The sequence below is a fragment of the Asterias amurensis genome, chromosome 13 (genome assembly GCF_032118995.1).
Source record: "Asterias amurensis chromosome 13, ASM3211899v1".
In the NCBI taxonomy this organism is placed as follows: Eukaryota; Metazoa; Echinodermata; class Asteroidea; order Forcipulatida; family Asteriidae; genus Asterias; species Asterias amurensis.
This window is the reverse complement of record NC_092660.1, coordinates 14,776,457-14,789,549: the sequence shown is the minus strand read 5'-3', so window position 1 is coordinate 14,789,549 and position 13,093 is coordinate 14,776,457. Positions and strand designations below refer to the sequence as shown.

Genomic DNA, 13,093 nt, shown 5'->3' with positions numbered 1-13,093 from the left:
TCGAGGCTCATGAATAACTTCGTGTGGCAACAAAAACCGGCGTGTAATTTGACCTTTGACCTCCATTATTTCACATAGAGATACACAACGACAGGCTGCAGTACTGCATGTACTGTTTGGGCATGGAAAGCGCATGTCACTGCACGTATCCAATGATATCATTGTATCCAATGGAATCACTGGATCTAGCGGCGGGGACCTGTCTTTATCCTTGCGGATAAAGACAGGGGCCCAGTCTACAGTCCAGCATTCTCCTGAAGACGATCAGAGCATACTGATTAAAACGTTGAATCGTTACCATTACATGGTGCTAAGGATTGGGTCTCATAATTCAAACTTCGGCCCACTCACATTGCAGTAAATACTTGGCGCTTTGTATCTTTTGGAAAAAGACACGTTATAAATACGGTTATTATTATTACCAACACCCTATTTTCCTACTTCAAGGCAGTGGACACTCTTGGTAATTACTCAAAATAATTATTAGCGTAAAAACCTTACTTGGTGACGAGTAATGGGGAGAGATTGATGGTATATACAACATTGAGAGAAACGGCTCCCTCTGGAAGGCCATAGTATTCCGGAAAGAAGTCATTTTCCACGAATTTGATTTAGATGCACACAACTTCGTGTGACAAGGGTGTTTTTTCTTTCTTTATTATCTCGCAACTTCGACGACCAATTGAGCTCAAATTTTCACAGGTTTGTTATTTTATGCACATGTTGAGATACACCAAATGAGATAACTGGTCTTTGACAATTACCAATAGTGTCCACTGTCTTTAAAGCAAGTCAAAATGGTTATTGTCAGAAAAAAACACTTACATGAAGGTCACTAGCGGGTGGAATGGTAGGAAGTACCCAGGTTCAAGCTCTGTAGAGCAGCCATAACTCTGGATCAGAACTGGCTCACCAAGACGTGATAATAACGAGAGACAACCTTGTTTAGTGAGACAGGCTAAGAATAAGTCATCCACCGTCCAAGCTATATCGGCCAACCAGTAAGACCTGCCAAAAGCAAAAAAACATTCAATCTAAAATGGCACTTTTACATCAACAAATTAATCAGTTTTTATTTCCAGAATGTGTTTAGTGGGTTCATAATTTCTTTACCTTCATAGGTCTACTGTATTAAGAGTTCACTGTAATTGAATTACGGACAGTACACAAACCCTTTAAAATATTTTAAAATGTCAAAGTCAAACATTTTTTTCCTGGAACTACTTTTTTTTTTTCCTTTCCTTGCTGTTTTTGAGTTTTTTTTCTTCCCTTTTTAAGCTCACACAAAGTTTCCGGTTGTGTTGCTGGTTTAAATGGCTGCATATTGCGCCACAGCACGTTGTAAACCATTACATGGAAAAGTAGTACGTCTCACAATTCAAATGTAGTCCCACATACCTTGCAGGAAAATATTGAATGTTAAAGCGCATTGAGCGTCACTGAGTGAAGAATATGAGTGCTATATAAGAAGCAACTATTATTATATTAGTAGTATTCTTACTTGTGCAAGAAATAGTTAATGGCCTAAGTTTCGACCCGGGCAGAGGCTTTCTCTAAGGTTAAATGAGAACACAACAAACATGAACAGGTAACCAAGTGTAATAGAACAACCTGTAACAAACATGACAAAATGTTACAAGAAACCAGAGAGGTAAGGAGGATCACCAAAGGGAAACTGCAACAGAGAGGATATAAAGGAGAAAATAGAATGTGCAGTTGTTAAAGGAACCCGTTGCCTTGAATCGGACGATTTGGTCTTTGAAAAGCGTTTTGTAACCGTTTGTTAAAAAATATGATTAGAAAGACATTTTAATAGTAGAACAAATGATCCACACAAGTATCACGAAAAATTGCGTGGCTTCCCTTTTACCTCGTCGACTAACATGGTCTGCCATTTATGGGAGTCAAATCTCCCATAAATGGCCGACCGTGTTAGTTCGCAGAGTAAAAGAAAAACCAGGCAATTTCGAGGCAAATTTGTGTGGATCATTGTATTCTACTTTTAAAATATCTTTCTAACCATATGCATTTTATAACAAACGGTTACAAACGCTTTTCAAAGACCAACTCGACAGATCCAAGGCAACGTGTTCCTTTAAGCAGTTTGCAACAGCTATTATTATTATTTGTATAATATTTACCTGATCTTATTGGTCCTGATGTTATCTTTCCTACATCCACATCCTTTCATATCAACACTGACCGCTACTGAGCCCCCTACAGACATGAAAAGCACCCGTGTGTCTGCTGGGGACCGTTGATTGACCGCTATGGCCAATGTTTGACCGCTGTGCGAGTGACTCATGAGGTAGGCTCCATGATGTCTGACCGGCTCACAGGATTCAGATAGCTCCGAGAGAGGATACGACAATGTGGACCACTTGGCAGTGAAATGGGATTGGCTGCAAAAGAAAAACAACATTGAAATCGGTTAAGTTTCAAACAATTTATAAAATTCTTTCGTCAACTTTCAAAGCTTAAACATGTCAAACTCCTGCTTGTTTATCTGAACTTGTTCACCATTATTCCCCTACTCGGACTTGGACATAACGATAATCTCAACAGTAATTGCTAACCACAACTACAAGAGCTTCTTCCATTTTCTTAAAGGGACATGTTGCCTTTGATTGGTCGAGTTGGTCCATGAAAAGCGTTTGAAACCATTTTTTATGAAATCAATATGGTTAGAAAGATGTTTTAAAAGATCATTCTCTTATGCCGCTCCATTTCTTTGAAAAAGTCTTCCTGTGCATATTCGCCGGGCTTGTTCTTTACACTGTTAGTACCCCAGATGGGATTTAAACCGGGGTCCCAAAGGTGGAAGGCGACAGAATATACCACTACGTCAACCCGATTACTGAAGCCCTAAATCAATACCAGACACATCATGATCTACGCCTCCATGTACAATGCCTATACCTTTCCTGACTACTGACTAAAGCCCGGTTCATACTTCTTGCGAATGTGATATGAATTTTGACGTGTCAGAGCTGTTTTTGCAGCAAAAGTTTCGCAGGAGCTCAGCACAGTTCAACCGATGCGAATTATTCGTTGCGAATTTGTGACATCAAAATTTGTATGAACCAGGCTTTATGCCACACAGGGTACCAGCTAACGATTGGGTACAAATTAATGCTCACTTTGTTGTGTATAAATGATAAGGTTCCAAGCAGCGTAGAAAGACTGATGAAATCTGGATGTTGGACCGATGGTTGAATACAAACGAGCATATACAACATGAACCCAGAACCTATTGGGGAAAAAACAAACACAATATCAAATTATTGAGTGTTAATTTGGTTCTTCTTGTAAAGTTAGTTCAACTCCACAGCCTTAAAGGCACTGTACACGTTTGATGATTGTCAAAGACCAGTATTCTAACTTGGTGTATCCCAACATATGCATAAAATAACAAATCTGTAGTTGCAAGAGAATGAAAAAAGCAAAAACACCATTTTTGCATGATTTTGTGCTTGAAGTCTTTTTTGAGTGAGAAATTACCTCTTTCTCAAAAACTATCATACTTCAGAGGGAGCCGTTTCTCAAAATGTTTTACACAATTAACAGCTCCCCATTGCTTGTTAGCAAGTAAGTTGTTATGCTAACAATTATATTGAGTAATAACCAATAGTGTCCATGCCTTTAATTGAAAAACAAATTTACAAGGCCGAATTTGCTGAACAAAAATGACTTAATTAACTCAAGTATTGCATGCTACGATGGTTTCAATACAGATTAGTCCACAGAATACTTGGAGTCAACTCTTTCTTAGCCAAAATCGGTAAAAGGGATAACGGTCTTTGTACATTCTGTCAATTTAGAGAGTGAGACGCTGGTTCATTTATTTTGTAGATGCAAGTTTTCAACTATGTTTTGGACCCAATTTGGGGATTGGATAAGGAGTACTCTTAATATTAACATTCGCTTAGACAATGAGGCTATCCTTTTTGGTATTACAAACAAATCTTGGAGTGCCCTTAATTGTGTGTCGTTTCCATATCTATAAAATGAGAATGAGTGGCTACAAGAAACAAAAGCAAAGTAACTGCTGTGGTCCGTAGACCTGCTTCTCCACATCTTAAAGTACTTACTGAATCCTGAAAGAAGATTGCTTTTATGGCAGTGTCTTTGCAATCTACACTTGGCAATGTCGCACCCTCACATTCAATATGAGACCATGTGCCGTTTAAAATATGTTGCTTGGCAGAAGAGAGTAGCAGTGATTGGTCGATTTCCCACATACAGAGTTGGCTCTGTCCAATCACAACCAGGATGTAATTGGCATCACTTGACAAGAATACTTGAGGTGCTGAGTTACCTGAGTGACATTGATTGGAATATAAAAATAAAATGCATATCATTCAACATTCAAATAAAGGTAAAGCATTCGAATAAAGCTACATTGGCATCCAAACATTTTGCTAGAGTTGCTAATGTTCTATGATGACAAAAATATATTATGTCAGGTTAGCACCAATGTTGACAGTAGCCACGGTGGGCAGTGCTGGGCGGGCCTGCCCAGAACACACAAATTTTGCCCAGAACTCTGAGCAAAGTACATTGTGCCACCCAGCACAGACTTCCCCTAGATTTTAATTGGTCTGAGACATGGCTATTGATAAGGAGTATCAAATGTCACAGGGAAAAAAACACAGTCAAAAGTTAATTCAACTTGTTGACGGCTCCATAACATAAATAGTTTGGAAACCTGGCATCATGCCTGAAGCTTACATTACAGCAATAATGGCCTATAATTAAACATGAGTAATTCTGCTCTCTGTTGGTGGGCTTAACAAAAATTGATTTACGGCCAACCACTAAAACCCTACCTAATACTGTATACAACAACAAAAATGGAAAGGTGAACAAAGTACCTTTGTACTTTGTAATGATACTTGATTATCTGCACCAACTCATGAAAATCTTGGTAAGAAAATGATATATATAGAAGAGTTTGCGGTAACACCATGTAATAACAATCTCTAAATGAGTTGGGGTGGTTCTGAAAAGAACCGTTGGGTTAACTCGACGTTTCGATCAGTATGCTCTGATCGTCTTCTGGACAGAAGACGATCAGAGCATACTGATCGAAACGTCGAGTTAACCCAACGGTTCTTTTCAGAACCACCCCAACTCATTTAGAGATTGTTATTACATGGTGTTACCGCAAACTCTTCTATATCTTATCTCCACCATGCAAAGTTTCAAATCCTAAGAAAATGATAACTTAGCCAACTCCTTTTCGTTATGGCAAGGGATAGACTTGACAGTAAAACACTCAATAAATGATACATTATTTCTTGGTCACCTGTAGATGTCTTGTCTGCAGCTTTTGTCGTCTTATGAGTGACAAGTTGATCAATTCCTGGCACTGTCTTCAACGAGTCTTTGTCTTTGTTATAAATGAGTAAATTGCCACTCTCCAGAAGACATAGTAAATAAGCACCTAACGAACAAAACAATCATAAAGACACGACTTATTGAAACTTGAGTGCATCAAGAGAAATAATACTAAGAGTAATATGGTAAAAAAGGAGTAGTCTGCATCTACTGTTTAAAGGCACTGCACACATTGTCAAAGACCAGTATTCTCACAACAAATCTGGGAAAATTGAACTTAATTTGTCATTCATAAATACCTCAGACAGTTTCGCTATTCCTATTGGTGGAGAGCGCGTCACATGGGTGTTTATGACCAGTAAAAAGTGTTAATTCATCGGCGTGACACGCGACCTTGCACCTGTTCAGACAGTTTCTCCATTCCTATTGGTCGAGAGCAACAGCTGAAACAGTTGTGCCACATCATGCGATACGCGATAGGCTTCAGGCCAGAAGTCTTTTAATATTTGAATGAGAAATCACCTTTATCTCAAAACCTATGTTACTTCAGAGGGTGCTGTTTATCACAATGTGTTATACTATCAACAGCTCTCCATTGCTTGTTACCAAGTAAGCTTTTATTTTTTTTAAATGGCAAAACAAAATGGTGAAACATTTAGATTGCAACAGTGTTATTATTAGGCCTTCAATCTGTGCCTTCAATCTGCAAAGGAGCAGCCAGCAGCAATGTATGATCTTAACACAAGTATGCAGGTAGGCCTTATTTAGTGATTAAGTCAAGGAGACTTTTTAAGATTTTTTTTTAATGGCAAAAAAAAATGGTGAAACATTTAGATTGCAACAGTGTTATTATTAGGCCTTCAATCTGTGCCTTCAAGCTGCAAACGAGCAACCAGCAGCAATGTATGATCTTAAAGGAACACGTTGCCTTGGATCGGTCGAGTTGGTCTTTGAAAAGCGTTTGTAACCGTTTTTTATAAAATGCATATGGGTAGAAAGATGTTGTAAAAGTAGAATACAATGATCCACACAAACATGCCTCGAAATTGCGTGGTTTTCCTTTTACCTTGTCGACTAACACGTCGGCCATTTAAGGGGGTCAAAATTTTGACTCCCATAAATGGCCGACCATGTTAGTTCGCACAGTAGAAGGAAAACCACGCAATTTCGAGGCAAACTTGTGTGGATCATTGTATTCTACTTTTAAAACATCTTTCCAACCATATGCATTTTATAAAAAACGGTTACAAACGCTTTTGTTTTGACCAACTCGTCCGATCCAAGGCAACGTGTTCCTTTAACACAAGTATGCAGGGCCTTATTTAGTGATTAAGTCAAGGAGACACATGCTTGTATCCAAGTAAGGGCAATGTGCAAAGAGGACCCTGGTTCAAATTTGAATTCCATTTTTTTATAATTACAATGTATGCAGTGTGAAACTACAATAAAAAAAACCTTCAAGCGCTAATATAGCGCTCTTATGTACAAGGTGATACCAACGCTTTACCAAAAAAATTCTACAATAATTTATCACTAAAAAACAAAAAAAGTCTAAGAAGGGTGAGTTTTCAGTGATGCTTTGAATTCAGTAAGAGAGACACGATGGATTTGATAAGAAAGATCATTCCAAATGTTTGGAACAGTTGCATACAATTATTTGGCAGACATGGCAGATGAAAAAAAAAAAACTAGTTTGAGGTTTTATGAGAAACATGGTATTACAGCTGGAACGGAGAACGGCTGTGAAATTAGGCTGGTATGGGGTGATTTAAAGGCAGTGGACACTATTGGTAATTACTCAAAATAATTATTATCATAAAACCTTACTTGGTGACGAGTAAAGGGGAGAGATTGATGGTATAAAACATTGTGAGAAACGGCTCCCTCTGAAGTGCCATAGTTTTCGAGAAAGAAGTAATTTTTCCACAAATTTGATTTCGAGACCTCAGATTTAGAACTTGGGGGCTTGAAATCAACCATCTATGCGCACACAACTTCGTTTGACAAGTGTGGGGTTTTTTTCATTATTATCTCGCAAGTTCGATGACCGATTGAGCTCAAATTTCCCCAGGTTTGTTATTTTATGCATATGTTGAGGAGATACACCAACTGTGAAGGCTAGTCGTTGACAATTACCAATAGTGTCCACTGCCTATAAGTAAACAGTAATGCTTTCATTATTTTCATTGCAACTAATTATCTTAACTTGCGACCAAATACGTTTATATCCCTTAATAGTTAATTGATAGCAGTCAAAAAGTACATTTCCGTAGTAAACAAGTTTTACCATTTGGTGAGACACAAGATGCCACAAGATGAGTTAGATGCGATTGTAATTTTACAATCTTCTTCTTGCTGGTATTCTTCCCACTCTGACATAGCACCTTGATACGATGAGAGTCTACCAGTAACAGATCGTTTACCTACAAAGAAATGCATACAATTAGTATTAAGTATCACAATCACTGTTGCAGCTAGACCAGTTTTAGTGGTGGGCTCTAAATCCACCAAGGATGAGCAAATCAACTTAAAAATTCATGTTTAGATATGGGGCCATCATTGCTACAAAGTGCAATCTCTGATGGGCAGCACAGTGTATTTTGCTACAAGAGTGCTGGGCGAAAATGCTTAGTTCTGGGCAGGCACGCCGGGCACCGCCCGGCACCGGCTACAGTGCTTATAATAACGGTGTTGTGCTATTAACAAGCACACTCCTCCTTCTCATTAGATTACTGTGGGAAATGTTTTATTCCTTTCACAAACACATAGTATTGTTTAAGAAACTTCAACAGTGTTTGATGCATGCTTACACAATGTTATCTCAATTTTAGGTTTTGTTTCCCACACTGGGTTTTGAGGTAGTTCTATGCAACTTTCTGGGGTTTTTTTTAGTGAAGTTTGTCTTTATTTTTTATAATAAAAACAAACCATGATGCAGAATGTTATGTAGTCTTGTCATATTGTAGGCAAAGCATGGTTTAAAAGCACTGGTCATCTTGGGTAAGTATTCTCATTAATTGTATCCCAATCCCAACCTATGCATAAAATATTCAATTGGTCAGCGAAGTTGCAAACAAATAATGAAAGAAAAACCACCCTTGTCGCACAAATTTGTGTGCCTTCAGATGCCTAACGAGGCTTCAGGCCTGAAGTCTTTCAGTGTTAGAGTTAGAAATTACTATTTTCTCAAAAACTATGTTACTTCAAAGGGAGCCATTTCTCGCAATGTTTTGTACAATCAACAGCTCTCCATTGCTGAATATCAGTTTTTATGCTATTGATTATTTTGAGTAATTACCAATAGTGTCCAGCGCCTTTAAAGTGTAATTAAGATCTATTTATTTTACCTGATTACCAAGCCATGTTAACCTAGGCCAAGGTTTCTTAGATTTAATATCAGGAACATGGGTGACAGTAAGATCCAGTCGCATGATGAAGGTATATTGATTTACTACTTCACATCAGTAGTTCAAAGGATGTACTGGCAACTCTGTCATTATCAAATCATAACAAAAATGTATAAATACAAAAGAATGTCATTGTTATTATTATTGATAAATACCTTGAGTAGAACATGTCTAAAAAATAAATGCGAAAGAAAAATCACAAATTATGATGATTTGTACCTTTTTTTAACGGTATTTATTAATGGGAGTAACAGTGTGAGGAGCTGGTCTTCACTGCGTGGTTATGACCTTGATTTGTGGCTGTCCACTTTTAATGGACCTTACCTTCCCTTAATTTTTGGTTGATTATATGTAGGATCCCTTAATTTGTGTTTAAATATTTATGTAGGATACTACATAAATTATGGAAGGCTCTGTCCATTTACAGCGGTCAGCCAACAACCCAGTCAAAGTGAAGACTGGCTCCTCCTAACTGTTATCCCCTATTTAGAAATTAAATGTGTTATTTAATGTGCTTTAAAATACATTTCTAGTTCAACATTAGCACCACAAAGTATCAGCAAAACTAGTGTTACTTTACTCCTGTGTTTTTTGGTTGTTAGGGCCTTGTCACACGAGGCAACTTTTGCAGGCAACTTGGAGGCAACCAACTGCAGTGCATGCTACAGGACCACTTTGGTGGGGCACAAGTCTTTTTTCAAACATTGTTTTTCGATCAACAAGAAAAATAGGTGAACATTGGAATGTGAATGCCTTTCCTTCTTGGAGATTGCCTGCAACTGGTTGCTTGTAAATTGCCTCATGTGACCAGGCCCTAAGGCCTATACACTTATCAGGGAGAAAGGTTGACCCTTTTGTCTACAATGGTATTTCAATTAGTAGGCCTAAGGGCCTACATAGTGGTTTACAAATTTTCATAATTTTCCCTGTTAATGATTTTTGTGAAATGGGAACTTATTGGAAATGGGAATGAATTGTCTTATTTTCATAACCCTGTGCAAAGAATTTAATTTTTCTGTGGCTGTGGGAATACATGTACATTTTTTTTTTAATAGAACATTTTTATGAGGTTGTTAAAGAAACGTATAAAGATCGCCATATGCTCAGCTCCATCAATGCACTAAACCGTAACATGTAATTGTATATAAATAGAGTATAACATTACTACTTACTGTATGTAGGTCCATCCCCTGATGCATTCATCAATGACAAGTGACAGTGACATACAGATACACTACACCTAAACCAGGGCCCAATTTCATAAAGCTGTAAAAGCAGAAAATACTGCTATAGACTACATTTCAGTGGAGCAACGGTCACAACAGTGTAAACTTAAATGTAATTTTGGTAACCTCAACCTGCTTTTGTTTTAAACAAACATTTTTTGTGCTTGACAGGCTTTCTGAAATTGGGCCGAGGTAGGACTCCCACGAAATGTTGCAAATATACAACGTGACGGAGTCCAGAGTATAAAGGTCGCGCATTACTCGTCCTAACTCGAGTTAAGAAGAGTCCTAACTCTTTGTGACATCGACGGCAGTACCATTGCGGAAAAAATTATACCAAAATATATTCAGATTTCTACCTTATTGAGAAAGCTGAAGCTTCACTCACACATTTCTTTATGTCCTGAACTAGTATCAGCCTGCTGGGTACAAGTTTGTTTTACTCTTTGGACGAAATTATTGGTGAAAATATTTACTGGAAATTTGCGCAAATAATATATACCCATTGCCAAAGTGCTAACTGTCGAATGATGAGCATGCTGGTCTAGCTAGTAGTAGTAGTAGCAATCAAACTTAATGGCTGTCCATCTAGAGCTAGACCAGTAATTCCACCTCATCCCATGGGGCCTAAATGCGCGCGCATCAAGTAGTTGCGATAAGGTCCATGTGCTTATTAGCCCACCTTGTTGAGCTGTAAATGGCTCTCATTTAACACCGGTCTCTCACTCTCATCACAGTGGCTGTGATGATGAGAGACCGATGTTAAAAGAGAGCCATTTACAGCTCAACAAGGTGGGCTATGCACTCATTCATCCTAGAACTATGAGGTTCGTTCGGCTAATGTCTCCTGTAAGTGTAAGGACGATACTGTCGATAGCCAAACGAACCTCATAGTTCTAGCTAGGAGTACGGATAACTTTCCGTATGGCGCCACCACTTTGTCACTCATTTTTACAAAAAGGGATATATCAATCAGGTAAACTAGATACTATATTATTTTATTTCGAATGAAAAAGTGGTGGCGCCATACGGAAACTCTTCAAGGAGTACGTTTATGAGTTCAAAGTACACTACTTATGATCAATCTCGGTAAAATTATGAATAAATTGTAGTCAAAATTTCGTTTGGAAATTGAACTGTATACAATACAAAGCTTTATTATAACTTACTCTATGATATATATAAATTATAATAATGATTGGACTTGGAGGAAAACCAATTCTTCGCCATTGCAGTGGCACTGACGTCCTACCTACATACATGGCTACACACTAGTAGTACTCCTACTTTACTGTTGAGTTCCGTAAGAGAAAAGTAAGTGAGGGGTTTTAATTTCATCATGGTCGGAGCAATAAATAACCAATTCATTTCAATGATCATTCCTAAAACAACAAACAATTGAATTGATTGAAGAAAGAATGCATCGCTTTTGTTTGTTGCAATACGTTCGTTTTACACTACTTCCAACTTACCATTCATCTGAATCATGCTGATCATCAAACGTACTGTCTAAAGTGACGTGACTATTTTACTGTAGCTATAAACCTTCAATTCGTGACTGATTCTTTTAATGATAGAGTAGGACCATAGTGGACGACGAGAGAGTTACAAATGATACTGTGCGCAGCCATTTTAAAAACAGTGTTTACTAGACTTAATTCAGTCGCTCAAAAGAAACGTCGCAATTGCAAAACCTTTTTTGCATATAAAAACAATACGCGCGGGACTGACTCGGCAGACTGGCCTCTGAAAATTGGCTGGTTTCCTCTTGAACCATAGAGTTATAAATAAGAACTTATGTATAACTCTATGTCTTGAACCAATAATGGAATACATTTTTGATGTATAAACGAAGTATACGCCTACTATGTCAAGGGCTGATTCTTGATTCTATCCGCAAGCTCTCAGCCCGGTGGTTACTGCCCCGCCCCTCCCCCACCCCTTCACCACCATCGCCCCTGGATTTATATTTACGCACATTTAGCGATGATTCAGGTGGACTATTAGCTAGACCACAGCGCAAATAGACTAACATGTAAGTAGCTCTATGGCAATCGTTATGTAGGTCCTCTACAGTTATATGCTGCCACCACTTGACTGAAGTCAAACTATAGGTACACAATTGCATTATGCAGAAGCGTCTGGGCAGACACGCTTGTTTACAAATGAGCGTTTCGACTACTAAGTTGTATTTTGAGACATGATTTTTGTTGTAAGTTAGTCCAAACCATGTTTTGAGCATTTTTATTTTAGAGTGTTACTTTATAAGTATTCTCCTAACATGAAGTAGATTTTCGGTATATTCGTGATTCTGTAACTATGTCCAGCTGTTATCTTTAGTTGATCGACGAGATTGTGTTACTTTTCGTTCTCCTACCAAATTGCCGCATGTATCAGTGTAGCACTTACAGCACCGCTGCGGCGCTATTTTGGCTAAACTGCTTCACGAACGAGACCAAAGCGTACCGTCTCGCGAGACGCTTTTGCTCGGGTGTAGCCTTGCTCAAGGCAGTCGCATTATTCGCTCCGAAAAGACGCAGCTGTAAACCCACCCGCCGTATACCCTGTGCATGGTGTGTGCGATCACACCGAATGACCAACCCGTATACACACTGTCACATCGCAGGAATACTGTTCACACAAGTCATCGCACTCGTACACCACTAACCGCATGCGGAGGCCGTCAGGCCGACAGCCTTGTCGGATCTGTATCTTCCCGTTTTAATGTGTTGTATTGAAAAAATTCCAATAGTGGACGAAATTGGGGGGGCTCGAGGATATGCTAGTATGCAGCTCATGAATATGTATATCGTTCGTCAGACCTATCAGACAACACAGGATGCGAGGCAAATGAATTATTCATTTTGACGTCCAATCACGCACTTCCCTTATCACGACCTTTGGACCCTATCATGCGTCCGTGGTGGTAGACTTGATGACAAGTCGTTAGGCGCTGCCTATTTGTCTGCCTTTCATGCAACAGTCACAGTGCGATGTTACACATGCAACAGTCGTAGGTAGCGCGAGGCAGCTCTAACGACTTGAGTCGCTTGTTCCTAGCCGAGTATTCATTTATTGTAAATTATACAATGCATATGCAAAAGATACCATAGAGAGGGC

General features: G+C 38.7%; 1 protein-coding gene across 2 annotated transcripts in view; it reads right to left on the bottom strand.

The window, feature by feature from the left end:
• The window catches only part of LOC139945763 (uncharacterized), a 68,524-nt gene extending 56,940 nt beyond the window's left edge, over positions 1 to 11,584 (bottom strand). For both annotated transcript variants that reach the window (XR_011787175.1, XM_071943167.1), the window contains exons 1-8: positions 11,446 to 11,584; positions 8,688 to 8,830; positions 7,628 to 7,763; positions 5,309 to 5,446; positions 4,092 to 4,318; positions 3,141 to 3,250; positions 2,142 to 2,402; positions 826 to 1,008 (exon numbers count right to left, since the gene is read on the bottom strand). Coding sequence is in view for 1 of the 2 variants with exons in the window: in XM_071943167.1 (XP_071799268.1) it covers positions 826 to 1,008; positions 2,142 to 2,402; positions 3,141 to 3,250; positions 4,092 to 4,318; positions 5,309 to 5,446; positions 7,628 to 7,763; positions 8,688 to 8,771 (1,139 nt within the window). In the remaining variant the exon portion in view is untranslated. The remainder of the gene's footprint in view (positions 1 to 825; positions 1,009 to 2,141; positions 2,403 to 3,140; positions 3,251 to 4,091; positions 4,319 to 5,308; positions 5,447 to 7,627; positions 7,764 to 8,687; positions 8,831 to 11,445) is intronic.
• Between the last annotated feature and the right edge of the window lie 1,509 nt (positions 11,585 to 13,093).